The sequence below is a fragment of the Catharus ustulatus genome, chromosome 6 (assembly GCF_009819885.2).
Source record: "Catharus ustulatus isolate bCatUst1 chromosome 6, bCatUst1.pri.v2, whole genome shotgun sequence".
In the NCBI taxonomy this organism is placed as follows: domain Eukaryota; kingdom Metazoa; phylum Chordata; class Aves; order Passeriformes; family Turdidae; genus Catharus; species Catharus ustulatus.
Window position 1 is genome coordinate 45,355,925 of NC_046226.1, and position 27,801 is coordinate 45,383,725.

Below are 27,801 nucleotides of genomic sequence, written 5' to 3' on the forward strand. Positions count from 1 at the left end.
ACACGGCCGTGCGGGGCGGCCCGGGCCTCGTTCCGCTCCCTCGGCGGGATCCCTCCGCCGCGCCGGGCGGTCATGGGCCCCGTGGCCGCCGCCGTCCCCGCTCCGCGGCCGGACGCGCTGCTCCGGCTGCCCCCGCGCCGCCCGCGGTGAAGCGGCGGCGGGAGGAGGCGGTGGCGGCGGCGGGGAGCGGCGCGGTTGGGGGCGGGCTGTGTCTCACTAAGAGTGGTGTATCCTTCCGCGGCGGCGGGACTGCGCGGCGGCGGGTGTCCGCGGTGTCCCTCCGCCGCCGGGAGCGCAGGGGCACTCGGCGTCTCCCCGGACGGGGCGAGGAGGTCGCGGGCTCCGCCGGGAGGAACAAGAAGAAACTTCGGGGCGCGGCGGCCAGCGCGGCGCTCGCCTGGCTCGGCAGGGCGGCGGAACGAGGGCTCCCCGCAGGGAAGGAGGAGAAGGAGGAGGAAGCGGCGGCCGGTCCGCGCCGCCACCCCGCGGGGTCTCTGCGGGGGAGCCCGGGGGACTCTTTCTCGCGGGGCGCGGCGGAGGGATCTCCAGGCGGCTATCCCCGCCGCCTCCCCCCTGCGCCGCTCGCCCCTCGGCGCCGCCATCTTGGATTTTAATCCGCCATTTTTTTCCTCCCCCCACTCGGAATTATTTTTTATCACTATCGCCGCTTTTTTTTTTCCTCCCCCCTTCCTTAGTTTTCCTTCCCACTCCGCCCCTCCCTGGTTCGATCTTCACTTTCCCCCTTTGGTTTCCTCCCTTCCCCCTTCCCCCCCCCCCCCCGCACCCTTGCCTTTGATGATTCATTTTCCCCCAGTGGCAGCGGGGGCAGCGCCGGCGGCGGGGGACCCCAGCGCGGGGCGGTGAGTTTGGGTCTCTGGGGAGGGTCTGTGTGTGCTCTGTGCTGCGGGGGAGGCGAGGGGGCTGCGCCCTGAGCGCGGGGACACCGTGAGGAACCGCGCCCGGGGTCCGGCAGCGTGCGGTGCCGCCGCGGGCAGGGCGGGGGCGGCTGTCGGGGCGCTGACAGCGGCGGGCGCAGCGGGGACCCGCGGGCAGAGGGGCGGCCGCGGGCGGGGCCGGGCCCCGGGCCGGGGGCGGTGGGGGCCGTGCGGGGCCGGGGCGTGCGGCGGCGCCGGCGGGCGGAGAACGCCAGGGGGCAGCAGCGGGCGCGGGGGCGGCGCCGCCCGGGCCGGACCCGGTCCCGCTCCCTTTCCGCCGGCCCGGCCCTGGCGTTCTGGGCCGGGAGTTTCGACCGGGTCCAGTAGTTCCACATCTGGCTTGATGCTTTTAGTGACCCTCTCGATCTTGCCTCGGTTTGATGGAATGGCCAGACTGATTGCCCTGGGGGCTTTTGATGTGGTTTTTTGTTTCGGTTGGAGTGTTTTTTGTGATTTTGCATCGGAAGATACATGCCGTTAGGGAAGGGGTAAAAGGCACGTCTTTGTCCAACATCTGTATCTGAAACTTTAAAGTGAAGTTACCTTTAAGACGTTGCTTTCGGAAACGCGAAAACCGGTGAGTGAGAGGGAGAGGGCGTGGTGTTTTGTCAGGGTGTGTCACAGCCGTTGTGAGAACCTGAAGTGTAGAACTTCGCGGAGTTTTCTGGTGCTTTAAACTCAGTGCAGAGCAGCATGTCTCAGGACAAGACGACAGTCTTAAGTTGTGCCGGGGAGGTTTAGGTTGGCCATCAAGGAGGAGTTTCTTCTCAGAAGTGGTGATTAGACATTGGAATGGGCTGCTTAGGGAGGTGGTGGAGTCACCGTCTCTGGAGGTGTTTAAGTAAAGACTGGACGTGGCAATTAGTGCCCTGGTCTAGTTGAAAGGGTGGTGCTCAGTCACAGATTATACTCGATGATCTCAGAGGTCTTTCCCAACCTAATTGATTCTGTGATACGAGGTGGCAGTCTGATCAGTGTTTAATAGTGTAGCTATAAATACATGCTGGCAGGTTTTTTTCAATGAGGTTAAAATGTATTGTAGGATAAGTTCTTGTGGAGCTGTGCCTTGTTTCCATAACCTGACCACTCTAGCTATGGATGCAGCTGCTTTAGTTTTCATTAATACTAAACTTTTCTCTTCAGTTCTTTACTTTCTTTCTTGCAAGTAACACTGGGAAGAAATCAAGGCTTACTTAGTTGAAAAGTTGGATGTTACTGGTTTTTTATCAGGCTGTTTTCTTATTAGGACCAGACAGACAGACATCACTGCTTTATACCTACTGGAGCTCACAAACTGGAAACTCAGACTTATTTAAAGCAATTGCTTAATGTATTGCATATGAAATGAATGAGTGGGATGATGCATCCTTGTATACTCAGTAACAGGACTGATTAGGGCTCTTGAACGCTTTTTTTGCTCTGTTAGCATTATCCTATTGCAGGACTACACTTCCCAGTATGCTCTTCACTGCACACAGCACATGCTTTAAAGGAACAGACAGTTGCCCAAGTCAGCTTGTTACGTGTAAGGTGTGATTCGCCTGTGCCAAAACAGAGCTGCGGTTTGAGGATGCAAAGAAGTCCCAGCTTAAGTACTCCTGACCACTTCCCTGACTTTGTGTGCTCCCCCTGCCCCATAACATCCACTCATGGTTCCAGCAGCCAGGTTCAGATTTGTCTGGTGACTCCTGTGATTTGGTGACCAAGGTCACTTGGCTCTGCATTCATTTTGCTGCCACAGAGGGAAGATGGAATGGAAGTGGGCATAAGCAGGTGGGGAGGCAGCAGTGCTACTTCTGGAATTACACTGGTTTGGAGTCTTCATTGATCCAACTGTGATGGGGCTGCCCTGAACTGAACCTGAACCTGTGTAAGTCGCTTAGCTGTGCAGAGTTAATTTGACAAAGCGCTGGAATTGGTTGAAAATGTTCATGTGAATTGGCAGGTGGGAGGAAGGAGGTTCTCCCTCTCCTGGAAGCAGCAAGCTTTTATATTGTCTCTGTGACTGCTGAATGCTGGAGTTGTTGCAGTGACTTGAGGGAATCACACAGGCTTTGGGATGCTATGCTCAGCCTCACCTTGAGAGAGCACTCATTAGAGAACATGGCAGGATGGAGGAGAAGGAGCAGGAGCTGCTGAAGTTAATTCAGTCTCTGACACTCATTTTGTGCTGGTACTGGATTGCTTCTGTGCTTGTACTGTGCTTGGATTAGTGTCCAAATTGATACACAAAAATCATGTGTCTGCACAAGAGAAAAGGGGAAGGTATAGGCTGAGCTATTGGTGAGAGACTGGAGTTTGGGTCTGGGTCAGTTTTGGATCCCGGTGCACTCTCCCCAACCTGCATCCTGGGGCTGCAGTTCTGCAACAGTCTGGACTGACCTGAGTCACTTTTGACACAGTGTTACAGCCTCCCCGTGCCGCTATTAATCTGTGACCAGTTCTGCACTGAGCGTATTCTCGGCTCTAACTAGCTAGAGAAAAACACTCAAAAACATTTTCTGGGGGTCCATTTTACTGAACCAGTTCATCCCAAACGTGGTAACCAAAGTAAAACTTGTGACTGTTTTGAATAGCTCGTTAAAGCTGTGCAAGTTTTCCTTCAGCTTTGATTTTGATCAGTTGTTTTTATTCTGGTGATCCCATAGGAAAACTAGTTGCTCTGCTTCCCAAATTCAAAGGTCTCTTACTTTTTGTAGGGCTATAAATAATGTAACCTCTGTCTTTTCTGTTATTACCTCTGATTTGTCCAGAAGAGCTGAGGCTGAGTTTTTTGGTTTGGTTTTTTTGTGTCTTATATTTGCTCTGGGTCACTCTCTTGTTGAGGAAAACTTTCTTTCAGCTAGTATTAAAAAAAAAAAAAAAAAAAAAGCAAGCCAAAATGTAGGTGTTTGAGTTCTTAAAAATAATTTTTAAAAATCCATAAACTATTTTAAAGGAGGTCCATTACCTGTCTGTACTAATAGTGTTTGTGTTTCAGTTGTTGAATGGTGCTTCTGAATGTTACTGACATGCAAATAATGCTCAGAAAATGTTAATGTGTTTAATAAATATAGAACCAAGTAAATGAAACTTGAGTTTTCATTTTTAAGAGTAGTGTTGCAATGAAATACCTCAGTGAGTGGTACCAAATGCAGTTGAGCTGTATGTTTGCATTTGAGGAAATGTGCCTGTTAAACTACCATAATAGAATTGCTAAAGGCAGTATCATTTAAAGAGTAGAGGTGTTACTAATGAAGGGTTAAAACAGCAGTGTGGTCATTAATATTGAAATATAAAAGGTCCCTTGGAAGCTCTAATTGTGCTGGTAAACTTCAAAGTTATAGGTAAACCCTAAGTCCTGAGTGGTCCAGGTGTGGTGATAGGTTTTGATGGCGGGGCTCTGTAGCAAGAGTTTCCAAGTATGTGGTGGTGTAAGTATATTTGAATGTTTTCTTGAATGAGAATATAGTGCATCTCTGCCTTTTCTCCCTCAGTTCCTACAGGACTTGTCAGTATGAATCTGATGTAGAAAGCAGTGAGAACAAGGCACATCAGAAGATGTATTAAATACCATGTGGCGGTGGTTAGTAGTGAATCTCTTGCTCCCTTTCAGGTTTTCTGTTGATATTAGCAGCTGTGATGTTGATGGGGAGAGGAATCCTGGCTGTTGTTTCTGCCTTTTGATGTTGTGTCTGGAAAGCAGTTTTGGGTACTGGGAGAAGGAATCACGGTATGGGTCAGGCTGGAAGGCAGCTCAGTGAGTCCTCTGGCCCAACCTCTCCACTCATGCGGGGCCACCCCAGAGCACAGGCACAGGATTGTGTCCAGGTGGATCCTGAATATCTCCAGTGAGGGACACTCCACACCCTCTCTGGGCAATCTGTTCCAGTGCTTGTTCGCATGCACGGTAATGTGGTTCTTTTTCACCAGAATTTTGCTATGCATCAGTAAATGACCTGATTTTACTTGAGGAGGACTTATATTGATATGTCTATATCAATCTATTTTGGAGCCAAACAAAGTATTTTTCCTAATGTTTAGTATGGTTTGAGTATCATTCTGTGGCCACGTTGCTTCTTACCTTTGCAGTGGTACTCCTTGTCATTGCTGTTATTGGTTAAACAGAAGCTGTTAGCACAGACAGTACTCACCCTGCCCAAATGGCCCTTGTGAAAGGTGCGTTTCCTTCTCCGTGCAGAGAACGCCTTTCCTTCAGCCCGCTGTGGCTATTGTACCTGGTGATTGTCAGAAAATACCACAGTAAGCACTTGCCCCCGACTGCTGGATACAATACAGGATTCCTCTACAGTCAGACTGCATGGGAATTTCATTCACCTGTACTGCCCTTGAGCTGTAGCACAGCACAGCGTGGAGTTCAGTCGTGGTGTGTAAAGACACCAGGACTGAATTTTGTGCAGGTTTTTAATGTAGTTTCTGTTTAATGCTTTTCATTACCAATGTCACAAAATCCTGGCAGAATGTGGGTTAAATAGAGTATATAGACCTGTAAAATTAACAGATTGAGAAGTAAGAAAAGTGAAGTTTGAGCGTAGGTTTGTCATTTAGTGTTTACATCAGAGTCGGTTAGTGGCAGATCTTCACAGAGTTGGGCTTCTGGCAGTTCAGGCGGGATGCTTAACAGGGAAGTTTAAGGGGGTTGTTTCTGAGGTTTTGTTGGGTGGGTTTTTTTTTAGATGTATGTTATCATAAACTTTGTATGTATGTTATCAGGCAAGCTCTGTGAATTTAAAAAAGCCTGTCCAAGGGTGTTTTGGAGGTACTTTGTAAGAAGGACTGGGTCTGCCTATAGTTGAATGAATAGAATTAATTGTGAGGTTAAAGAAAATGCCTTCTATTACTGGCAGCAAGAAAATTCTTTGTCCACTAAAACAATCTCAATTCTTTTTCTTGATATTGATGCAGTACCTGAGCCAGCTTTGGCTCAGTGTGGTTCTGTTACACTTTGTTGATGGTCTTTACTGCCCTTCTGTAACAATTTGTGAATGGTTCTAAAACCTGCCAGTTTCTGGGCAATATATTCTAGTAAGGTGTTTGAGGCAATGCATCTGTTAATATACAACACATTTGTCTTTACTGTGTTTCCCTAATTGCCTTAATCTTCTGCATCTTTGTAAATAACTTAATTACATCTGACTGTAAACATTTCTTTAGGTGGCTGGATCACATAGGTGTCTAACAGGAATCGGGTCATTTACTACTCTTACCTGATAAGAAGCAGAATTTTTACGAAAGACAGTATTTCAACATCTGTTAGTTTGTTGTGACTTTCTTCCACCAGACTGAAATGTGTGTTACAATGGCCTGTTACCAGCTGTGAGCAGAGCATTGCTTTTTAAAAATAATTACAGTAAAGTGAAAAGGCACAATTTATTTCTTTGTGAGGAAGCAGTAGGAAGGAGAGTGAATTAAAATCAGGAGAATGAATTACTAGTGCATAAATGCAATTGTAAAACAATTGTGTAAATCAGATCTTTTTCTGCAAGTTACACAAAGTGCGACACAACTGTGTGCAAAAACATTATTAACTTTTTTGTAATTATTTATGCAAAAGACATTGAGACTGCAGACAAAAAACAAGCATGTGCTTTGCTTGACATTTATGTACTGTAAAATTTAAACTCTACTTGTAACGCCACTTAGTATTGGCATATTGAACCAGGTGTGTTGTGACTGGTTTGTTTTGTGGTATGGAACAGTAAGAATAGTAGCCTGAGTCCTCTAGGTCATCAGTGGGGGATTTTTGAACTCTGTTTTTTGAATAAAGATTTAACATCTTTCCCCTAACCTCATTCCAAAAAATGTCCATTTTCTGGTTGGGTTTTTTCCATTGTTTTTCTAAATTCTACCAATGTTTACTTCTTGGAGGATGCTTGTAAAATGGTCTTTGCTGTAGAGTTTCCAACAGGTTATGGGTTTTATGTATTAGGAGATAGAATCTTAATTGGGTATGTATTTGAAGATACTGTGGTCTGGAGTCACGTAGCTCTGGGCATGTTTATCCATGTGTATGTATGCTTGTACAGGTATATCTGTGGGTATAGGCCAGCTCCTAAAAATGAGCTGTCATTAGCAATTCATCAGCTTTGGAATTCTGTCCTTGCTGCCAGATGCTATTGTAAGTTGTAGGACAATACTTTACCTGTTCGAAGTTCCGTGTACTAGTGCTAATGAATGGCCTTTCTTAATAATGCAAATGCAGATTGCCATCTTTCCTCCTACCTTTCCCCACTTTTTCTTTTGTGGGGGTGGTGCTGGTGGGGGTGTGTTTCAGTTTTATTATTGTTGTTGTTGGGATATTATTTTTTTTTTGTTAAAGTCTATATCTTGAAAACAGTTTCCCGGTAAGTTCTAATTGTATTTGTGTTTTACTTCCAGCAGGAATTGGAACTGAATTTATTCATCCGCTTCTCCAAGCCTTTTGAAAAGTGACTAAATGCAACTGAGTCAGATTGTCTGTGGGTATGAAGTGGCTGGGAGAATCCAAGAACATGGTAGTGAATGGCCGGAGAAGTGGAAGCAAGTCATCTAATGACCATGCGCAGACCAAATTGCAGCATGCAGGAAAGGAGAATCCAAAGACAGGCAAAAATGGAGTTGAGAGAAGATCAAGCAGATGTATGTACATATTTTCTACTGCTTAGTGCTATGGGGCACTTCCTAGTTTGCAAGCCAGGCTTCTGTCTTGTCTTATTTCATGAGGGAGATCTGCAGTCAGCATGGAGTTAACATCAGAAACATTACTTGCATATGTATTTTCTGGATATGTTAACTCCCTTCAGGAATATAGATCTCTTCAGATCAGTTTATAAGTAAAAAATAACTGGGTCTAAATTAATTTTGAACTGTTGTAATTATAAAATATACAATTGGCATTAAGTGACAGCTGGTATGATTTGAAGTGGATAACATTACTTGAAATATTTATCCAGCTTTCAGTGAATACACTTACAGAAGTAAACCCCGTTTTTTAATCGAGTCACATCAATAGCCATTCTGCAATGGTTTTAAGGGATATGGTTTCTTATTTTTGCTGTTGGTCTGGAATGAAGGATTAAATGCCAACTAAAGTCCTTTATTCTGCTTTTCCAGGTATTTCATCATCTTCCTCAATTGTTCTGTATTTTTGCCTTCAGGCTGTGTGTGTGTCTGTCTCCAAATGTAACTGGGCTCTATAATGTCCCTTAAATGGTATCTAATTTGTGCTCTCTTATTTGCAGGTAGCGGTGCTTCAGGATTTGAGGGTCAAAGTCGTTATGTGCCTTCCTCTGGAATGTCTGCCAAGGAACTCTGTGAAAATGATGACCTAGCAACTAGTTTGGTTCTTGATCCCTATTTAGGTTTTCAGACACACAAAATGAATACTAGGTAACTTGTCTTTATTTTTCTAGAAAAGAATTCATCTTCTTAGTTGACGTAAATCAGCAAACGCGTGGAATTTTGTGCATGTTTTAAGAAAGTGAAAGAATGTGAATTTGTGAGTAGCTTCTGCCTTTAAAATGGTGTTGCATGTGTTCTGGAACTCAGCACTACAAATGCAGCCTCTCTCAGTGCTCCATCTTAGGTCTTTCTATTAGTCTCATTTGTGCTGTAGAACAGGTTAGTAATAGGCACCATTTTCTAGCTTAAACAGTTAACTAATTGAAGGCTTGAAACCAGTAGTTATTTGAAATCTTTCAAAGGCAGAAGTCAGTATTTGGTAACTTTTCTGTTTATTCCATGTGCCTGGATGTTTTTTTTCCTTCCTTCCTTTTAAACATCAGAAGAAAGGTATAGCTCCTGAGCAGTTCGTGTTGGTGCTACTTGATCTGAAGTTCTTGCAGACCCTTGCTGAAGGAATTGCTACTCAGACATGTCTGTATGGATGAGATAAATAAATGTGCCAGCTGGACACTTACCAGAGGTGCACGTACTTTTGCACATCTGTCTGAATGCTTTGGCTGTGAATTCTGTGTGGTCTCAGGGTTTAGCTGTTGCTGCTTTTCCCTCTGTTACAAAGGTACTACTGATGTTAACTGTGTTCTACAGGTCTCTCTTAAGCATGTTTGCATACAAGATCTGTATTGATAGCTCAGTGGGGAAACTATGTATAAAACCATAAGTTTCTTGAGGACAGGAATTGTGTGCTTACAACTGTGCAATAAGAGCTGGAGTTTGCAGGCAGCACATTATGGGAAACAGACTCTCAGCCCTTCAAACTGTTGCTATGACTATTTTTAAAGGACAGTTCACCTGTGCAGCACAGTCACATACACACAGTGTCAGTTAAGTCAAATGTATGTATGCAGGGAACTGATTGAGTCAAAAATGACTACTAGATGAATTGATGTTGTCTTGTTACGTAAATAGTTGCTGGTATAGCCTGACATTATCAGCTGCACATGAAATTGCAGCAGTGTGGTCCTGATAACTGTAAAGACTTAGCCAAAGAGATCATTCCTTCTTGCTAGAGAGTGCAACATCCACCTTTAAGAAGGATGTTGGAGTTTCTCCTCCCTCCCTGCTGTTGCTTACAGTACCACATTGTCCAGACAGAGATTCTTGCAGTTCAGTTTGAAGTGTCTTTGTATTTTCGTCAGTTAATCAAGCTAAGAGTATATGCTGAAAAGAACTTTTTGTTACTTGAATGATAGTCTGCAGGTTATGCACAGGTTGTTAGTTGTTACGCTTTTTGCTATAGGAATGATGTAGTCATTGTTTAACAGTTGCAGAAGCTACTTTCATAAATGTTTTATGTTAATAGTTTGTCAACTACAATACTTTTTTAATTACTGTTTTGAACCAAAAGGCTACACAAAGGCAATCATATATTTCTTCCTTTCTCACTTGGAGAGCAGTTAGAGGCAGTCTTCAAGGACAATAGTTAATAATCTGGGAGCACTATGGGAAATACTTAGGTGAGGCTTACAACTCCTACCAGATGCCCACCTTCTGCTTCTGTCATATTGTCCTATTGAGAAAGCTTCTGGTGTTGTAATAATTAAAAGTCCAGGTATCGGCATAGTTCTTGTTTATCTTTTTGGTGCAGTGATGAAGCCTGCTTGTTACTGTAGCTGGCATGCTTAGATTATCTTTTTCCGTCTAGTAAACCGTAGTCTTTCTAGAGTTCTAGAGTTCCTGACAGCTCTAGAGGCCCTTAGTGTTGTTTTAACAGCTTTGAGAGAGGGTGGGGGGAAAGCAGGTATGAAAAAACCATACTGCTTCCGAAAAGCCACATACCAGTACCCAAGTATTATGATGTAGTAGAAATAAAGATTTGCAGTTTGTTTGGGCATCTTCTGCTTCAGTGCTGTATTAGTTACATAGTTTGTGTATGGAGGTGTGCTTAAAAATAAAACAGCCAGTTACGGTGGCAAACAAAGATTTCCTGTTCCCTTGTTCTGATTTGTTTGACAATGCCCTGTGAGAGTGTCTGTGCCACCATTCTGCTGTGCTGTGTTGGAAACACGTAAGAGGTTTGTATTTTTGCAGCCCATTGTAAGTTGATGATCACTTACTGAAGTTCTGCTTCCCCTTACCTCTGTAAGCTAGATCTGTATTTTTGTATGCATGAGTGTCTTCTCTGTAAGCACTTTTTCTACTTAATTCTTGCTGTTGAAGAATTTGTAAATTTGATTTGTCCAGAGTATATTGATTGAAGAAAAAAAGACCCCTCACAGTAAAGTATCTAGATTGGTGTTGAAATGTTCTTGTTTTCCATCTTCTTTATAAGTTAATGATCTTATGGTAGGGTGGTGACAAGAACATGACTGTTACTCTTCTTGCTGGGTTTTTGTGTTTTGGTTTGGAGGATTTTTTTCTGGGTGTATAAAAATAAAGTCCTGTAGTTTGTGAACGCCCACCATCTTGGGAATAGGGCTGTTGGCTCTACAAACTGTCAAGTCAGGAATGTCTAAAGAGCTGAAGACTAAAACTTACAACTGAATCACCTAATGTGTTTGTCCAGTGTTCCTCTGAAATGTTTTCTTGTCACTTGGGATTTGAAGGGCAGTATAACAAGTAACTCCGGAGATATCCTCAGTGCCTTTACTCAAAAGTAATTTTTTTTCATCCTCTTGGATTTCCAAGAGAAAGCATGTTGTTTTCAGAGCTTCCAACCCTCTTTTTACAGGCCCAGTTGTCTTTCATCAAATTTGTAGCACTTGTCTCAACAGAATAGCAGCTTAGCAGTTAATAAAAGAAACCCTATGTCTTGGAAAGTATGTTCTTGTCAAGTATTGCTGTTCTAAGAGGTTTTGTTGCTTCTTGTACAAACCCTGTTACATCAGCCTTTCTTTGTTTGTTGTGGTAAAAACAAAATTCATTTTGCAAGGTTGAAGGTTGACAAATACTAGATATTAAAACTGACACTTGTAAAATGCCAAGTAAGTTCTTGCCTGTCTTGCCATCTCTTCTTTTTGGGTGCTTTTCCCTCGGCTAAGCCCTGAATCTTGAAGTCACATGCCTTAGTGGCTAATCTCTTTTTACTGTCTCCCATACAGAGGTGTTACTGTTTTTAACCTTAAGCCAGACTCCCAAGCATATTGGTGCTGTTACCAGTCAGTGTTGGTTCCTGGTTCCCTAAAGCACCAGCACCACACTAGGGAATACTGAGAGCACTTCCAATGCGTCTCTAAATTTGCCCGTGGTTTAGGAAGTCAGATGTGTTGCAGAGTGTTTGCTGCTTTTAGTGAAGTTACAAACAGGTGTGTGATGTGGATGGCTTTGTCTGATTGCATGGGTCTGGAGGAGGAAGCTTTAAAAATTAAGAGCATGGGGATGATATACAGGAAGCTGCTTCTCAACACTGCCTCAATGGCAGTCACTGACTTAAGTGACTGAACTTGACAGGATACATCACTGTTCATCCTGTAGAGTCACCACTAGGCAGCAGAGACCAAAAGCACAAAGCAGTTCCATATCATTGCATTTATAAGCCTGTGCTGAATTTCTTCTGTGTTCTTTAGCTCATTTCACTATAATAATTAAAGGGTTCAGTGTTCACCCTGAGTGAGGTCTGGGGGCTCAAAAAGTGACGTGAGTTCTGCTAAATAAGATTATGTGGCCATGCAGTTCAGCTTCAGTGTTGTGGTGCTATGGAGATGCTGCATTAGAGGTACACAACTCTTATGTAGTGATAACCTGTTTCAAAGTGGAGCTTTTACATTCCTCAGACTTCAGTGTCTGTGTGCTTTACAAATTTCTGACTTCTGAGTAAAATGTTTTTTCTGTTTTTTCTAGATTAGTTTTACTGATAGCTTATTTCAGTAAAGTTCTTTGCCTTGCTTCTGGTTGTCTTCCTTCACTGTATACGGTGATTACATTGGAACTAACTGTTCTGCTGTTCCTAAATGTTTTGGATTTAATCACAGCCAAAAAAACACCCCAAACAACCATGCCCTGCCCCTCAAACCAACACCCACCACCTTACTTTTACAGTTTCCTAATAAATTAGAAATAAGCTTCAACAAAAAAGTGTTGCATCTTCAAAACATAGAGTGACTTGCATCCAGTAGTCATGTTAACTGATAAATAAATTTACCATGTGGAGTGTCAGAATAGGATTAGAGCACAGTGTTAGGATGTTGGTTTGGGGGGTTTCTTGTGTCCCCCATACTTATTTTTAAAAAGTACTTATTTGCTAACCATATGAAGGAGAATGAAATTGTGTGTCTTAATTTTCTTTATTTCTCTAATATTTTCTTTATTTTTTTGACTGTGTTGGAGTTTTGATCACACTGGTGTGTATTTAGTGTCAGTTCAAGAAATTCAAGTAAATGTGGATTGCTTTCTTCTTTAAAAGTCCTCTTTTGAAATTTAGGCTTTAAAGAACATGAGGGTTTTTTTGGTAATAAATGCAGAACAAGTTGATCATAACTTGTGTAACTAGCTTTGAGGAAAAAATACTCACACTACAGGGTTGGGCAGGGAGGAAGCCAAAATGTATGTTAATTAAGTTGTTTATGCTTATTTTGAATGATAATTTTCAGCTCTTGTTCTGCTCTCTTGAGTGCTTAACAGGCTTGCAGTTTTAGTTTCTGTGCTCCATCTCTGGTACTAGATGAACATAAACTTGCTGTTTTCCAGAGCTACTTAAATAGAAATATCATCCAGACAAGGTGCCTGTTGTTAAAAGGCTAATGGGTTGATATGGTTTTGATAAATTCACTCTTCTTGATGTTCACTAGTCAGAAGCTAAGAAACAAGGTTGGAAGTAAAACTCTTTATCATGCACTGGTATGCTGTGTGGAGTTCCCTACTGGATCTCTTGCAGGATCAATTTATCCTTTTTGTTCAAACTCACTGCTCTCAGTGACTGAGACTGAGCAAGGTACTGTGCTTCTGAACTTACCAGAAACTCTCCTTTAACTTCCTTTATAGGCAAGCATCTCACTGACCTTTGGCTTTATATCTTGGAGTTCCAAGAGTCTTTAAGTACTCCTGAGGTAAGAGAAACTTGAGAGAGAAAGAGCTTTGCTTCCCCAAGCCATTTTCCTACATCTTCCTTATTGAGACCATGTCAGTTTGCCCTTAATGGGGATGAGATCATCTTCTCTCTGATTTTGAAATGGCAGTAAGCTTTATCCGATCTTGTTGACTAGGAAAAAATAAATATTTTTTAGGGAAGTGTGAAAAGTTTCTGTTCTGCAGGTTGTCAGGAAAAAGGGCTGATATTTTTTTCTTTCAAGACACTTGTCATAGCTGAGGTTTTTATTCTTGGCTCACTTCTAACACCTGACTGTCTTGCAGCAGGCTTCATGTCCCATGAGGCCTAACCTGTGAAGCTGCTGCAGGGTGGCTCAAGGAGTCTGTGCCTGTGAGCAGATTCAAATTCCAATGTGTCTTGTTCAGTTTCCATGATGGAATTTAATCAAGTTAACTGTTCAGAGGAGGAAACCAGAAGTCTGATAAAAAATTCTGATTTTAACTGCCTTTTTTTCAGAGACTGGGTTGGCTGGTTTGTTCTGTTGGTTTCCTTGTGCTCTTTCTATGTCTCTTCTTTGAACTAGTCTCTTATTTTGCTGATACTTAAAAGCCAGTTTCTTTGGCTCATTTTATATGTACACATTTAGCTGTGGGGCCTTTTCAGGCTCTCTTCATGGTGGAGCTCAGAAAGAGTTGTGTAGACTCTTCCACCAGATGTGTAGGTTTCTGAGGTTTTTTTTATGTCATGTGTAAATGTGGAAGCCCTCTAACACAAAGATGGTAGTATGCAAGGTTGCTTCTCAAAATCAGTTGACATTTTGATTACAAAAAACTAATGAATAAACTAATTATACTCCTGGGAGAAGTGAAGTATCTATCATCAGACCCAAATTCTTAAGGAACATTGGACTTCTAGGCTTTCTTGGCTTCTTCAGTTCTTCTTGAATGAGAAGGTACCTTTTAAAGTAAATATGGAAATACACCCGTGAAAAACTAAAGCTTTCATGAGGAGTCTGGACTGTAGTATTCTGAATTTGCTTACAAACTTCATATGCTCTCAGTGCAATTTACATGTGCTGTTTAACTGTGAACAGCCTCTAACTCGGGCTCGGGGTGCACAGTATTGTGCTGTTTCATCTGTTTGGGAACCCTTGGAGTGAAATGTCAAACATAATGTTGGTTTCCAGCATCTTTCCATGCACTTGTGGATACTTGCTTCCTGTTTATCTTTTCTCATTACCTAAAATATGAGCACTTGGGGATGTAAGATGTACTTCAAATTGCTAGAAAATGTAGGGTGTTGATTCTTTTTCTGTAGGTCTTGAGAACCACTGTTAAGCTTAGCATCTGTTCTCCTTTTTGTCCGTATTTTTTCTCTACACTGGTGGTGCAGTTGGGATATGCTTTCTTCAGTTAGCCTAAGTCAAGTTTCTTGGTGATAAGTATGATGATGTCACAGGTACTAATACAATTTCAAATGTGATGGCTTTTCCACCCGCCTGTGCTCCTGCAGGTCACTTAGATTAAAAATGGTGAATTTCAACCTGTAAAATACAGTGTAAGAGAGAGGGCAGTCCCTCATGTAGCCCAGCAAGAATAAGACATAGCTGAAGACCAATTTTATCAGTAAATCCTATGGGTTTTTCCCTCATGTAATGTTTGCAGATAGAGGTCTAAGCAAGATACTGCCCTTTCATTTGTGCGCATTGATGAGCTCTCTACTCCTGGTGTAAGTGCAGTTGGCTCCTTGCTGGGAAAGTTGTTTCTGCTTGAAATTGAAAGTGAGTGCAAGACCTGTTCTGAAACTAGTCAGGTTTGGTTCAGGCTACATGATTTAAATTCCCTTCATGTATGAGGAAGCTCTTGTGATTTATGACTGTCAAATCTGGGCAAAGTCTTACTAGTTTTGGGAGAGCAGATATATTCGATGTGTGACAGGCAAGTTGAGGAAGACTGTGGTGTGCTGCAGAACAAAAATAGTGATTGTTCATCTCTAGTCTGAGGGGAGTTTTCTTGCATGATAAGGACTCATCAGCTTGTTAGGTAGTTAGCTTTTTGAGATGATGATACAAGTGTATTTATTCATTAATAAAGAACTTGATTTTAAACTTTGTGGCATGGTGTGTGCTACAGTTGTAAGCAGTCATCTGTTTCTTGACTGACTCCCGCTGTCTTGTTCGAATTCGTATCCCACCCAGAAGAGAATTGAACCTGATGTCTGCTCAGAACTTCTTACTGTGCCATGGCCTCTGAAAGCCCACAGGTTTATGCTGATAAATTTTGCAGGATTCAGAAAGGTGTAAAAGGCTTAGTTACTATGTCACAAGGAAGTTTTTGGAGATCTGAGAGATTTATAAAAGCAGTAGTATGGAACACTGCTAACCTGCTGAAAGTGTTTCTACTCATAGGAGATCTGTCTTCCTTGTATCAGGAACATAAATACAGAGTCTTCCTTCTAAGGAAGGAAGTTGAGTCCTCATGGTTGTTACTTATTTCTGATTATCTGCTTAGTATTTTACAAAGTGAAACAAAATCAGGCGGTAACACTTTTTTGTTTCCTTTACACAAGTTTGATGGAAGAAGCAAATCAGTTTAAAGAAATTACTTGCAACGTTCTGTGTTCTAAGATGACAATAAGCCAGTTCAAATGACAATTTAAAAAACAGGGTATCAGTGAGGAAATTGATTGAGGTTTCCTCCCCTCAACTTCAAAAATTTTTCCCCCTTGTTTACTTTTGTAATGAAATGCAGATTTCATTTAGCAAGTAAGAGGAAATAAAATCAACATAGTAATGCACTTCCAGCAACAAGTAATGGGACTTACTCGTACACATTTCCTCAAAAACTCATAGTTTGTTTAGCACTTTAGTCACATGCTCTGTAAGCAAAACATTCAAGTTGTAAAAAGAGCTGCAGAAAACTGTTTCTCATGATCCTGGGAAATTTTTGTCTTTGTGAAGAGTCCCCTGGGGTGTGGCATACATTTAATAATACCCACACCCCACCTCTGCCCCAAAGCAGAGTGTGTGCGGGTATGTGCTCAGGCAAGGGCAATGTACAGGGATTTGGCAAAATCTCTTAACTAAGTGCTGCTTTCTCTTGGTGGTTTTGCAGCTCAGAAATGCAGCTTCCACTTCTTGCAGTCATGCAGGTTTATTCTGTTACTTTTTCCCACTGAAGATATGAAGGGTAGCTTTTCTTAAATCTCAAGTTTTGTGAAGAAGGCAGACTTCTCTGCTAATGTGTTTGTTTTCATATTTACATGCCCAAGATTTCCTGTTTGGGGGGAAAAATTCGTATGATTGCACTAATTTGTGGAACCTCAGTCTTCCAGAGCTGTAGCATCTCTGTTGTGTATTAGTATTTTTAGATACTTCTTTTGTTGTCATTAAGAGCTGTATTTTATATGAATACACATGTGGAGTTTGCAATCCACATAAACCCATGCAGTGAATTTATCAATATAAAAAGGCTTTGGGTTTGGCAAAAGTTGGTCAGTGTTTTTCTGCAGAGAGTTGAATGTTTATATGGGTAGCAAAAGAACTGTATGCTGTGAGTAACTGAGAAAGAATTGATAATGACTGATGGTGGACTGGAATAGCTTTATTTTTTAATTTCAGATTTCGACCTATTAAAGGAAGGCAAGAAGAACTCAAAGAGGTGATTGAACGTTTTAAGAAAGATGAGCACTTAGAAAAAGCCTTCAAGTCCTTGACGTCAGGTGACTGGGCCCGGCACTATTTTCTTAACAAGAACAAAATGCAGGAAAGGTTGTTCAAGGAACATGTAGGTGTATTTGTAATTAATGTGCTTTTTCAGATGATTGAAAGGCAAAGAAAATGTAAAAAATTTCTTAAGAATGAAGCAATAGTAAAACAATTAAGTGCTTTGTTTTATGTTGTTTTATTGGTTTTTAAGAGAACTTCCTTTGTTTTCTAAGGCCTAACTAGACACACAATCTTTTTTGTTGTTGTTGTTAACTTGCCTTGCCTTTTATTAATAGAGTGTAGAAAGCAAGGGGTCTTTTTTTCCCCCTTCATAATTTGTTTGTATTGTGGTTTGGTTGGGGTTTTTGTTTTTGGGGGGGGCAGGGGGAGCGAGGTTGGAGTTTGTTTTCGGGTTTTTTTTACTTATAGTTGTTGTAGATCAAATTGGGTGACAAAGGAAGGTAAAGGAAAAAGAGGTAGCCTTGTTACCTCAAAATATCCCAGGTGTTGTGGGTATAGGGGCTTTCTTGTGGGACTGTTATTCCCTCTCCACTTCCCATGCCCCAAATCCATTTTATATCCATTTTAACCTTTATAGCATAGAGGTTTTTTATTCTCAAAGTTCAAAGCAAAAATGTCATTGTATGGTTTACTTAACAGAAAAAGGCACTTCAGGAATGAGTCTCTTGTTTCCAGGTATAACCAAAAGGATTTTGGCCTACTTTAAAATGCACCAAATCTAGTAATGTATAAAGACTTAGCACAAAAAGTTCTGCTTTGTTAAAGTGATTTTTAGAGTAACACAATCACACCTCAATTTACAAAATTATTCAACAGTCCCTGAATTCAGTATCTAGGTTTGTTGTGGAAGTACTATCTTTTTTCAGAACTTAATAATAAAATGGATTCCTATAGATTATTAGGTCTCAGTGGTTCTTAAAGATACAAAATTTCTTGAATACAGTTATTCAGTGATTTTAAGAAAAAAATTATGTATTTTCATTAGTTGGACCAATTTTGTGCCACTCCAGGTGCCTTTAATTTTCTTAAACTCTTTGGAAAATCACATTGTATGTGAGGATTCCTGCAAGTCACTGTGAAGAAATAAGATCAGCATAATATGTATAGCTTAAGCATATAGAAACATTACAAAACATATAGAAATGTGTTTCAGCAGACAGTATTCTGCTCCAGTATCCATTTTGTGTGTGGTTTCTTACAGTTCACTTTCATTATTTATATAAGAAGTTCTTCACTGCTTTCATTTTGCATGTAACAGACAAGTACTGGGTTTTTTCATTGCAGGTATTTATTTATTTACGAATGTTTGCAACTGACAGTGGGTTTGAGATACTGCCTTGTAATCGGTATTCTTCTGAGCAAAATGGAGCCAAAATTGTTGCAACAAAAGAATGGTAAGAAATACAGTTTACTGTTGCATTCTCTTTCTGTCAATTATTTGAAAGAATCTATAAAAATACGTTTAGAGTTAGTGTGATTTAGAGTTAAATCTGCAACCAATGAAATAGATAGTTTTGTATTTTAAATTGCAAATTGAATATTCTCTCTGGTTTTGCTAAGTACTTAATACAGGATCCATGCCTCTGGAAGATACTCCTTTGTATATTTGGGTTTATACATATAGTGTTCATTTTACTTGGTTTTTTTAATCTAGTTTTTAGATAATTGTTTTTCTCTACTCAAGAGTTGTTAGCCTTCCATGAGAAATGTGCCATTGACATATTTGTTACACAGCAAATAATTGTGGGGGAAGTGAGTTTTTTGCCTCTTTAAAATGGGTGTTATTTGCACATTTTGATTGTGCAAGATAATTCTCTCCTGGAAACACAAGGCTGGAACCCCAGTGTATTTCCTCATCTCATTTTGGCACATCTGAGTTTCATTGTAAGCCTGTGTGTGGCAGTACCAGCAGATTCTGGCTTAATTCAGATTTTAAAATTAATTCAAACGTGGTCACCAATTGCATGAGCTTTGCTTTGTGGCAGTACCCTTTCGTACCAGCACACCTGAGGTGAGGAAATGCAGTTATGTTCACACTGGGGTTGAGTGGCTGGACACCCTGCTGGTGGCAGCACAACCTCCATGTGTTGTAAAGGAAGCTTTAAATTGGCTGAGCCAGTTTCCAGCTCCTCATGACCAATGCTGAAGGTTCCACAATCATGATACAATCAGAAAAATACTTATTGGGGTTTTTTTGTTTTGTTTTGTTTTTTGGGGTGGTTTTTTGTTTTGTTTTGTTTATGTTGTTTGGGGGGGGGGGGGGGGGTTGTTTGTTGGGGGTTTTTTGGGGGGTTGTTGTTTGTTTTTTTTATTTGCTTTTTGTTTGGGTTTGTTTTGGGGGGAGTGGGTTTTTGTGTTTTTTAGTTGGTTGATTTTGGGTTTGTTTATTTTGTTGTTGCTTGAATTTATCCCTTGGCTGATTCTTTGGGGTAGAAGCTCTGTATGTGTGTGTGTTGAAAATAGATTAACTTTTCATGCTCAAAATCTAGAGCACCCTGAGAAGTGAGCAAGACAGGAGGGCTGTGTCTTACCCTGCTGATATTTGGAAACCTGTTGAGTCTCAAAATGACTAGAGTTCTCAGCACTCTCTGTCAAATGAGAAATTTGCACTTAAAAGGCTTCGCTTCTAGTTCATGTCCTTCATGTACCTTTAGTGTCTCCACATTCATCTCTGTGAGAGTAGTCTGGCCAAAATGTTGTGTAGCCACTCTGAAGAGCAGTGGAAGCAACGCCCATGCAAGAAAATGGAAACTCTGCTTCTACTAGGCTGAGCCCCTGCACTGCATTCAGTGCCCCTGCACTGCTCTAGTCATGATGGCATGTTGGCTGTCTGCACACAAAGGCTTTGTGGTTTTGTTGATTTTGTAGGTGTCATTTCCCCTTCTCACTCTATTTCCAAGACCAGCTTCATGCTGAAGAACTACTCATGAGAGAGGAAAACATCTTGCTTGAATTCCAGCCTTTATTGAGTGATTACTGGGCTTCATTTGAAAAGCCGTGGAGCTCTAAGCATTTTCATTATGCTGGGTTTTCCTGGCCACAGGTTTAGGAAACAGAAGCAAGAGCAGCTGGAGGAAGTCAAAATTTCACAAGTAGTGATGGGGAGGGAGTGTATACAAATGAAAAGATCTTGCTTCTGGTTTTAACAATTGCAGAAGCTGAAGTAATCAACTCTTGCAATTTCTTGCCTGCAGTCTCCGGAAATTGTAGAAACAATGGTGGTAATTGTTTCTGACGTCAGATTTGATGTAATTGATTCTATAATAGCTTTTCTTTCTGTGAAATTATTTTGTAATTTTGGCACATGAGGTCTTATTTCTGCTACTCTTTTTATGTTAAAGGAAACGAAACGATAAAATAGAATTACTTGTGGGCTGTATTGCTGAACTATCAGAAATGGAAGAAAACATGCTGCTGAGACATGGGGAAAATGACTTCAGTGTCATGTATTCCACAAGAAAAAACTGTGCACAACTGTGGCTTGGTCCTGCTGCATTTATCAATCATGGTGAGTAGTAAGCATAGGAATCATGTTGAAGGGCATAAGAAATTCAGAAGTGTTGTATGTGAGCCAAACAGCACAGGAGCTTGGAGAAAAATGTCTGAATCTGGCCTACTGTATTACTGTGGGACAAAATCATACTGGGATTTTCCCAGCCAGAGCTGCTCAGCTGTGAAACTGAGAGAAGCTCTAGGAAGCAGTGCCTTCTTCCTTGAAAGAGACTTTGTAACTGGCAGCTAAATTAGTGGAGCATATTGTGGGTTACCTTGAATTCTTTGTGAACTCAGTCAACAGTAACATGGCTGATTAAATTTTTGCACCAGAAGCTTAGCTGATTGTGTTGCATTTGTGTGGCAGAAGAGGTGTAGATAAGATTTAAGGTGATGATCCTGTTTACCTTAAAGAGGAAGGAAACTGGACATTTATGATAGCATAGGGAAGAGCTCAGAAAAGCAGCTATAGCAAAGCAGGAATCTTTTGATGTATGGCTTTGTGCAGTACTAACTTATCTCCCAGTATTTAGTTGAGATTCTGCAGTCATTGAAGTCAAAGTGAATCCTTACTTTAGATATCTACAACTATTCATGTTTCAGGTCTTATCCACAGTTAATTGACTTTATCTTTTGGACCTTTTTCAGATTGCAGACCTAACTGTAAGGTAAGCAAGAAATTATAAATAAATTAATAAAGTACCCCACTTTTTATTTCTTTGTCCTTCCAACTTTTCCTCCCCCACCCGTTTTACTTTTATTTTGTACTCAAATACTGTGCAGCCTTAATGATTAACCTTTTTTCCCCCTTCCTATCATCTCCTTCTCCAGTTTGTATCAACGGGCAGAGATACAGCATGTGTGAAAGCTCTGAGAGATATTGAGCCTGGAGAAGAAATCTCTTGTTACTACGGAGATGGGTTTTTTGGAGAAAATAATGAATACTGCGAATGTTACACCTGTGAAAGGTATGGATTGATGTAAATATTCATGATCTATTGTGTGAAACTGAAAATCCTTTAATATGACTACTCAGATATTTGGACACAAAATAATTGCTTCCTACCTATTTGCTGTAATGATTTTTCTGTGTTGCTACAGAACGATTCCTGGTGATTCCTGAAAACTGTGTTCTCTTAATCTTTTGATTCAGCATTCTGGAGATAAGCCTAAAATGAGACAGAACAAAACAGAGGTGTAGATTCTTAATAATATTTGTACTGAATAAAGCAGAGTTGGAAGGAAAAGCAGTTACAGCTTCCACAAGACCACTATGAACTGATCCCAAACTTTTGTTCTTTGCACTTGATAAAGCAAATTCTACTTATGTTTATTTGTGGGCCTGAAGTTTTCTTCTGCTGGGAGTGGGCGAAGTCATTTTTCATCCAGTGTTGTTAGAACTTGAGGGTTTGTGTATTTGTAAATATCTACTGGTTTGGACAGTATTTGCTTCTCTCTGTCCATTGCTCAGTACTTTTTTTTTTTTATGTGCTGTCCCAACCTGGTTTCTTCACAAAATTAGGTGAAAGAGTTCCACAGTTGGTTTTTGCGATGTTGAAACTTCTGCTCACTGTGAACAGAGAGGCTCAGCATCATCTGAGAGAGCTTCACTCTCAATTCCAGGAGGAGCTGCACAGAACTCACTGTTCTGGTTGATCTAACTGCAGGAAGAAAAACCCTATAAAGGACAAAATATTGTTCATTTTGAGAAATAGCTTAGTACACCTGCATATGAATAGTTTAACTATCCTAGTTTCATTTTTATTGGCTAATTTGGTCACTAACAAATCTTGAAATTAAAGGGAAAATGCTCTGGTATGGACCTCCAAACTTAGGCAGTGTTGGTAGGTTGTTCCAAGTGCAGGGTGCAATCTCAGACTTTATCTTGAGAGCTGCTAGTAAAAATGTATTTCAGTCCTAGAGACTGTGAAGTGTTGAATAAATAAGCACCAGAATTGTTCTTCCCTTGTTACATGGGGCAATGTGGGGTTTTTCTCAAGTTCTTTTGATCATTGATTTCAGTGTAATATGAGCATACTTTCTTATTCAGGACAGCTAGTTTTATATAGCTGAACATTTTCATTAACTTATGTTTTAAGTACATAAAAATGTTACATTTTTTAAGCTGATGTTTGGGTAATTCTAACTTCAGTAATCTGCTTTTCTGTTAGAAAGCTGTGGTAGAGGCTGTTAATTGTATAAGATTTTATTTCAGGGGGAGTTAGTAAGGACTCATTTTTTTGCTTGTTTCAAGACCAATGAGGCAACAGTCACTTTTTACACCACAAAAAAATAAATCATATTTAAATGTCTCAATTTTTAACTATCCTGTAAAGAGTGTTAAATTGCAATGATAAAGTGTTGGGATTTAAGGAACTGTGGGGTATGTTTGGACCAGTGGGGATTTGGTATGGTACAATTTCTTTCAATCCTCCAGAAGTCATCACCAGGAAAATTTGTATCTCTCTGCCTATGTCCATGTACTCTTCCTAGGTGATCCTGCTGTTCTTGCTGGCCAGCTTTAGGCACCCCGGATGACAGGCAGAAGACAAAACAGCCCACAAAACGTTAACAAGTTCTGTGACTATTGTTATCACTGATCCAGATACACCTGGGATCCAAACTACTGTATATGAAACAAAGCTCTAAGTTCACGTTAAGATTTACTGATACCTTGTGTCCTCCTTTTATTTGTAGACGTGGAACTGGTGCTTTTAAATCAAGAGTGGGATTGCCAGCACCTACTCCTGTGATTAACAGTAAATACGGACTGAGAGAAACAGACAAACGATTGAACAGACTTAAGAAGTTGGGTGACAGCACCAAGAATTCAGATAGCCAGTCCGTCAGCTCTAACACTGATGCAGATACCACTCAGGAAAAAGGTAATGCAAGTAAGTAAGGGGAAGAGCTTAGAGTCATTAAAGGCTTCACAAAAACATGGAAAACTTTCACAGTGATGGAATTCCTCTCTTAGTGCTGAGATGCTTCTCACATACTGGTTGTTAAAACCAATTTATTCAGGAATCTGAAGGCAATTTAAACAGCAAACTCATGTTTTTCCACAAGCGTTTGAAGAACAATAGGTGGTATGTTCTTCTTTCGGTTTTTTGGGGTTTTTTTAATATCAAAAGCAAATATTTGTAAGCATATCAGTTAAAGTCCTGCCAATGATTTGTGTACTTCAGAATACAGTAAACTACCACAGGCAGTAGTATGGTTTAGGAAAAAAAACTTACATAGCTTGAATTCTTAGGAAATGAATTTTTAAATAAATACTCCTAGTAGATATTATTAAACAAATAGCTGTTTCCTGTAGAGGTTTTTTTAATTGGGCAGCTCTTCCCTTTCCATATCCAGAATTGATAGTTCAGGCACCTCTTGTGCAGTGAAAGTGCACAGTTAGTGATTTCAGAAGAAATTGGAGGGGATTTTTGTTTGTAATCTTCCTGCAAGACTTCTCTCCATGGAGTAGTGAGTATGATTTATTTGCTTTCCCCACTTCCCCACCTCCACCAACCTCAGTATGGGCAAAATACAAATAATTTAAACTTTGATTTAGCTGGTAAACAGGTCTGGAGCTATGTAAAATACTGCAGTTCTATCAGTCTCATGTTTGCTGCCGTGATGCTAAAAAAACAAAACACTGAAACAAAACATAAAAACCTAACCAACCAATAAAAAAAAGAAAACCTAAAAATATCTCCAAATTTTTTTATGGTCTCTAATTACTAGTATTTAGAGTTGTACCTCTGCTGAGCAAACTCCTTTGCTTACCACAGTAGGCAATAGTTTCACCTGAAACTGAAGCCGTTACATTAGATAAAGGTAGGTACTTGGGGGAATTTTTCCCCCCTTCTCCATGAAAAAAATGGACATAATATTAGATCATGCTGGTATTCAGATTTTGCTGGAATAATACTCAGCAAAAACTGTGGATAATGTCAAATATTTCTTCTTTTTTTTTAATTGGTAGAAGAAGAAAATCAGTAAAAACACAGCTTGGTATACTGGGCATAGTGAGGGGAAGTGTAGCTGGAAATGTTGATGTACTTGTGGCCTGTTTGGCAATTCCTTCCATGTGTTGAGTTGTAAGTTAAGCATTCTCATTCCTTACTATATCCTGTCTCATGGATTTTTTTTTAAGTGCCCCAAATAAACGAAACAACTGCAGTATTTGGGAGTGAGAAATTCAGGATATAGCAGCGTCATAACAAAACTGGTTTTTTTCTTTTTCAGCTAACAGAAAATCTTCAATTGGCGTAAAAAAGAACAGCAAAAATAGAACATTAACCAGACAGTCTATATCAAGAATTCCAGCATCATCAAATTCTACCTCATCGAAACTAACTCATATAAATAATTCCAGGGTACCAAAGAGACTGAAAAAGCCTGCAAAGCCTTTACTTTCAAAGATAAAGTTGAGAAATCAGTGCAAAAGGCCAGAGCAAAAGAATGCTTCTCGAAAGCTTGAAATGGGAAATCTAGTTCTCAAGGAGCCTAAAGTAGTTTTATATAAAAACTTGCCCATAAAAAAGGATAAAGAATTGGAGGGACCAGTCAAAGTTGCAGTCTCTAGCGGATGCTTAACGAGGCATGCAGCGAGAGAACATAAACTGAATTCTGTGAAAGGTGCTTACGAGCATGGTGACATTGCACCCTGCACATACATCACGAGGAGGTCGATGAGAACAAGGTTGAGTTTGAAGGAGACCTCTGACACAAAGCTTGAACCAAATACGTTGGATAGCTATAAGAGTAACTTGACTGGAACACAATCGGACATTGCAGAGCAGCAGTCTCGTGTGTTAAGCGATGGCAACGTGGCTCATGGACCATCACATAAAGGGGAGGGTCGCTGCCAGAAAAGTGATGCAGGCACATCAAAAAAGAAATCTCGACAAGGAAAGCTTGTGAAACCATCTTCAAAAACAGAGGAAACTGATACTATGCACAATACACCTGTGAAGGATGAAGTACCAGATTTAATTAGTTCTCATTCAGAACTTGAAGAGAGGAATAACATGGTGGACACACCTGTTGGCTTTAAAGACTGTATCCCTGGCTCTGGTGGCTGCTCTGTAACAACTGACAATTTTAAAGCAAAAGACAGCTTTAGAACTGCAAAAAGTAAAAAGAAAAGACGAATCACGAGGTATGATGCACAACTTATCCTTGAAAATAGCTCTGGGATCCCTAAACTGACTCTTCGTAGGCGCCATGATAGCAGTAGCAAGGCAAATGATCAAGAGAGTGATGGAATGAATTCTTCAAAAATAAGCATAAAATTAAGTAAAGACCATGAAAAAGATAATAATTTATATGTAGCAAAGCTAAATAATGGGTTTAACTCAGGATCAGGCAATAGTTCAACAAAATTAAAAATACAGCTAAAACGAGAGGACGAAAACAGAGGAACATACCCAGAGGACCTTCATGAAAATGGTGTGTGTTGTAGTGAAACTCTCTCCCTTTTGGAGTCAAGAATGGAAGTAGATGATTATGGTCACTATGAAGAGGAAACAGCAGATGAATCTTCATCAGAAGAGGATGATGAAGAGGAAGATGACTATGATGATGAATTTGATGACTTTATTCCTCTTCCTCCAGCGAAGAGATTAAGGCTTATTGTTGGCAAGGATTCAATAGATATTGATATTTCTTCCAGGAGGAGAGAAGATCAGTCTTTAAGGCTCAATGCATAAGCTTATAGGTCTTAAACTGACCTGGATGTCATTTCTAAAAAAAAAAAAAAAAAAAAAAAAAAAATTAAAAAATTAAAAAAAAATTCCAACAAAAATTCCATTTGATTATTCCTCAACTAAAGAACTTTCTGAAAAACTTAGTGGCAGCACTTCTTTATTCACCTATCAATGTAATATTGTAGAAAGTGTACAGCATACTGACTCTTCTTAAGTCTGATTTGTGCAGATTTTTATTGTACTTTTTAATAGCCTTCTTATGTGCAATTCCGAGTTAGAGGTAATGCTCTGTTGTAAAATAAAGGCTCAAGCAAAGTTACGAAATTGCATCAGATCTTTCCATGCAGGACAATGAGAATACAGTGTGGCTACAGAATTATTTTTGATCAGTAGGAGCGTTAGTTTGCTCTTACACTATTTGACTAAACAATTTACAAAATCATAGTAGCAGCATATTAAGGTTTTCTAGTATATGTTAACATCACCAGCAATGATCTACAGCTTTCAGATTTATTTGCTAGATGGTTTTTTCCCCTTGGAGTTTGTCAGTTTTAACACTGTATGCTGTCCCAGACGTACTGTTTGTGGCCTTTGTTATAGTAGCAAACCGTTGGTTGGAAGTCAAATTGATTTCTTTAAAAAAAGAGAAAAAAAATATGAAAAGGTGTTGACAATTTGCTGACTTTTTAGTACATTATATGTACAAGGGTAGCAGTATGCAGAAAAAAGTTTGGATATGGTGTATTTATTGCTTGTTACGTAAATTAAACACCTTGTATTTAACACTTTTCAATACTTTTAGATAAAATTGTTCTTTGCAAGAATGATTGGTGCTTATTTTTTCAAGAATTTGCTGTGAAATAATGTGGTTACGACGGGCAACATTTATCCAATGAACTGCAGCTATCCTAAATTGGTTCTTCATATTTTTCTGTTGCACTTGTAAAATGCTACAAGGAATTTAAAGAAAAATCTATTCACTTTAACTTATGATAGTTTTATCAAATTAAAAACAACTAAGTCACAGCTTTTGTTCTGTGGTAACCTAAGAATTGTTTGTCTTTTAAGAACCAGTTGTAAAAGAATGAAAAAATATGTATATGTTGTAAATATTTGTGTGTTGTGAGAAATTTTGTCATAAGAAATTGAGATAACTTGCCAGAAGGGTTTTTAAGTTTAGAAATACATCCATGCCAATAAAATAGGAAACTGTAAACCTAGTTTTAAACTCTGCATCAGTTGGAGTTCTTTGCTCATACATAGTTCACTTAATACTTCAGAGTCTGCTTTATAACAATGAAGAGCATCAGGGCGATCTTTGGCTCTTTGGTTTTTAATAAAAGAATGTTAGGAAACTTCTGGGCACAATGGATTGTTTGTATGTATAAATCAACTTTCTAAGCCATTTCTTTCAAATGGTTCTGAAATGTCAGAATTGACATAACTGTGTAGTGCTTTGGTCTGTGGTATTTGTGTTTCTACTTGACTGTGGATTAAGGTTTTGCGTTTTCATATCTAGGGGTGTAGAAACACAAGTTG

The 27,801-nt window shown here is 40.2% G+C and overlaps 1 protein-coding gene and 1 long non-coding RNA gene across 5 annotated transcripts in view; one reads left to right on the forward strand and one right to left on the reverse strand.

Moving 5' to 3' along the window:
* Positions 1–264: 264 nt before the first annotated feature.
* On the forward strand, positions 265–27,620 carry KMT5B (lysine methyltransferase 5B). Of its 4 annotated transcripts, none has more exons than XM_033062151.2 (10): positions 265–860; positions 7,314–7,553; positions 8,156–8,303; positions 16,961–17,126; positions 18,353–18,462; positions 20,410–20,576; positions 21,209–21,228; positions 21,392–21,528; positions 23,258–23,454; positions 24,800–27,620. In XM_033062151.2, the coding sequence occupies exons 2-10, from the start codon at positions 7,400–7,402 to the stop codon at positions 26,263–26,265; spliced, it is 2,565 nt and encodes an 854-aa protein (XP_032918042.1). In that variant the 5' UTR covers positions 265–860; positions 7,314–7,399; the 3' UTR covers positions 26,266–27,620. The 4 variants fall into 4 exon arrangements, with proteins under 4 accessions (XP_032918042.1, XP_032918041.1, XP_032918045.1 ...); XM_033062150.2 differs by having other exon boundaries at positions 7,317–7,553; XM_033062154.2 differs by having other exon boundaries at positions 266–860; positions 7,317–7,553; positions 23,258–23,445.
* The window catches only part of LOC116997444, a 52,568-nt gene continuing 29,609 nt past the window's right edge, over positions 4,843–27,801 (reverse strand). Inside the window, exon 3 of the long non-coding RNA XR_004418190.1 lies at positions 4,843–5,152. This is a non-coding gene — a long non-coding RNA (uncharacterized LOC116997444). The remainder of the gene's footprint in view (positions 5,153–27,801) is intronic.

Coding starts and splice junctions, on each gene's coding strand:
- KMT5B (XM_033062151.2), top strand. CDS start 7,400: ATGAAGTGGCTGGGAGAATCCAAGAACATGGTAGTGAATGGCCGGAGA. Junction 20,577..21,208: donor TGCTGCATTTATCAATCATG/GTGAGTAGTAAG, acceptor GACCTTTTTCAG/ATTGCAGACCTAACTGTAAG. Junction 23,455..24,799: donor TCAGGAAAAAGGTAATGCAA/GTAAGTAAGGGG, acceptor TTTCTTTTTCAG/CTAACAGAAAATCTTCAATT.